Raw genomic sequence first — 1,835 nt, forward strand, 5'->3', positions numbered from 1 at the left:
ATGACCGATTGCTATCAAAGAAAAATACTTTAATGACGAATTCGTGATCGATTTTTCAGCTTAATTTATTGTATGAATATTTTCATCAAACTTCCTTTGTCTTTTAAAACATGACATGATTAGTATAAGAGTCATAAGGAAGATAGTTAATGTACTAACTTTCACTGAGAGTATTAATCTTCACCACTTGATGAAAATGATAGCATTTGCTCTTAAACGGATGCCTCAACCAGCACGAATCCGTTTAATCGCACTTTTAATTATTTTTTACATGTGAGATTACAAAATACCTTACGTAATCGTTCGATCGCCATAAAAGTTTCCCTACAATACTTTCACTCTCTTCGTTAACTTTTTGCCTTAAAGTGGAGTATATACTTACCAACGTAGTGACCGTGTGTATACACAGCAAGCCTATAACGAAGCCAGATATGAGTGGTATCACTAAACCACATCTCTTGAATCCGTTCGGTAAAAAGAGTATCCCGTTACCAATCGACCCTTTAAACAGATGCATCAATGCAACAAAATCTCTGAAAGACGATATCCCCATTCAGTCTAGGATTAATTCGTGTGTTCATCACCTACAATCACTGTCGATCTGATTTTATTATTTCCCATTAAATGAAAAACAATTCGCTTTTTAAAATAGAAAGTTAGTGAATGATACGATGTTTTAGCTTCGGTAATTTTTGTATTCAAATACTAATTGATCTTAGGACAGCGTAAAAGGAAAGTGAATGTAAAGGATTAATTTGGAAAAGAATGTTCTTGTAAACGTAAATGATATCTGAATTATTGAAATGATAATATTGAAGACAGTGAAAGAGGAAAAGAATATCTAAATGCATCACGAGATCATTGGTTGATCCATGTCACGATGCGCTATGGGATCATAGTCGTCTTCCTGGCCTCGCGCACGGCTTGGGGTATCAGCACCCTTCCCGAATCTGTCAAAGAGAGAAAAGGCAAATAATGGGCGGTGATCGAAGCGATTGATGTTCTTGACTGTGTTAGCCTCACCTGCTGGCCATATCGAGAGTTCCTTAGAACTCTGCAAGGTCCTTCCCCTCTTCCTCCTTCCCTTCCACCGCCACCTTGTTTCCAACGTTAAGAATATCCGGAAGTTTCATTCCCGGACTTCCAACGATGACACACGTACGCAGTTGAATTTCAATCGACGACCTCGTCTATTGTCGGCCAATAACTTACGGTTTCGATATGATGACTCGTAATGATACTAACTATCAGTTATACGGAAAAAACTTTGTGCCGCACACAATTTATTCTTCCAATTCTAACTGACCTGTTAAAAAATATTAATAACTTATACTTGTATCATTAAATATATCTGTGTATTAACTCAAGAATGTCTAACTTCCACGATTTCAAGTTGTGTAATAAATAAAAACATTCCGCTTTCTGATCAAATACGTAAATACGTATGAATACATCAAATTCTCGTAAGTCCAGAAAGACAAAACTTTTGTATTCACACTACGCAGAAAATATAAGTAATCGTGTATTGTCTAAAACTGTACAGAATATCAGAAGCTATGCGCATATCACAATTTTAAGTACTGAATATTCAAATTTTTAAACTAAATGATACCCAGTCTAGTTGTTCGAAAAAATTTAGCAGTTTTCTGCTATCGTTAATTCAATTCACAGTGACAAATCTGCTGTGCTGTATAACTACATAATTTACTACCACGATGAAGTCTACGTGTTAACAGCGAGTTCATTAGGAAATGTCCTTCGCTGAATAAATATCCGAAGGAATTCTCTTCTAAGGAAATTCAGCGTCGAGCTTCGATTTCCGTGTTGTTTAAATT

General features: G+C 35.8%; 1 protein-coding gene across 1 annotated transcript; it reads right to left on the minus strand.

Annotated features, from left to right (window-relative positions):
• Positions 1-290: 290 nt before the first annotated feature.
• Positions 291-1,501, minus strand: LOC113464570 (proton-coupled amino acid transporter-like protein CG1139; the record flags this gene model as incomplete). The annotated part of the gene is made up of 3 exons (XM_026815019.1): positions 1,024-1,501; positions 855-950; positions 291-533 (listed from the first exon to the last, which is right to left on the minus strand). Coding segments are annotated over exons 1-3 (350 nt in total), but the record flags the coding sequence as incomplete, so codon positions are not given.
• Between the last annotated feature and the right edge of the window lie 334 nt (positions 1,502-1,835).

Source organism: Ceratina calcarata, unplaced genomic scaffold, assembly GCF_001652005.2.
Source record: "Ceratina calcarata isolate Rehan_Ccalc_2016 unplaced genomic scaffold, ASM165200v1 scaffold4274, whole genome shotgun sequence".
Classification (NCBI taxonomy): Eukaryota; Metazoa; Arthropoda; class Insecta; order Hymenoptera; family Apidae; genus Ceratina; species Ceratina calcarata.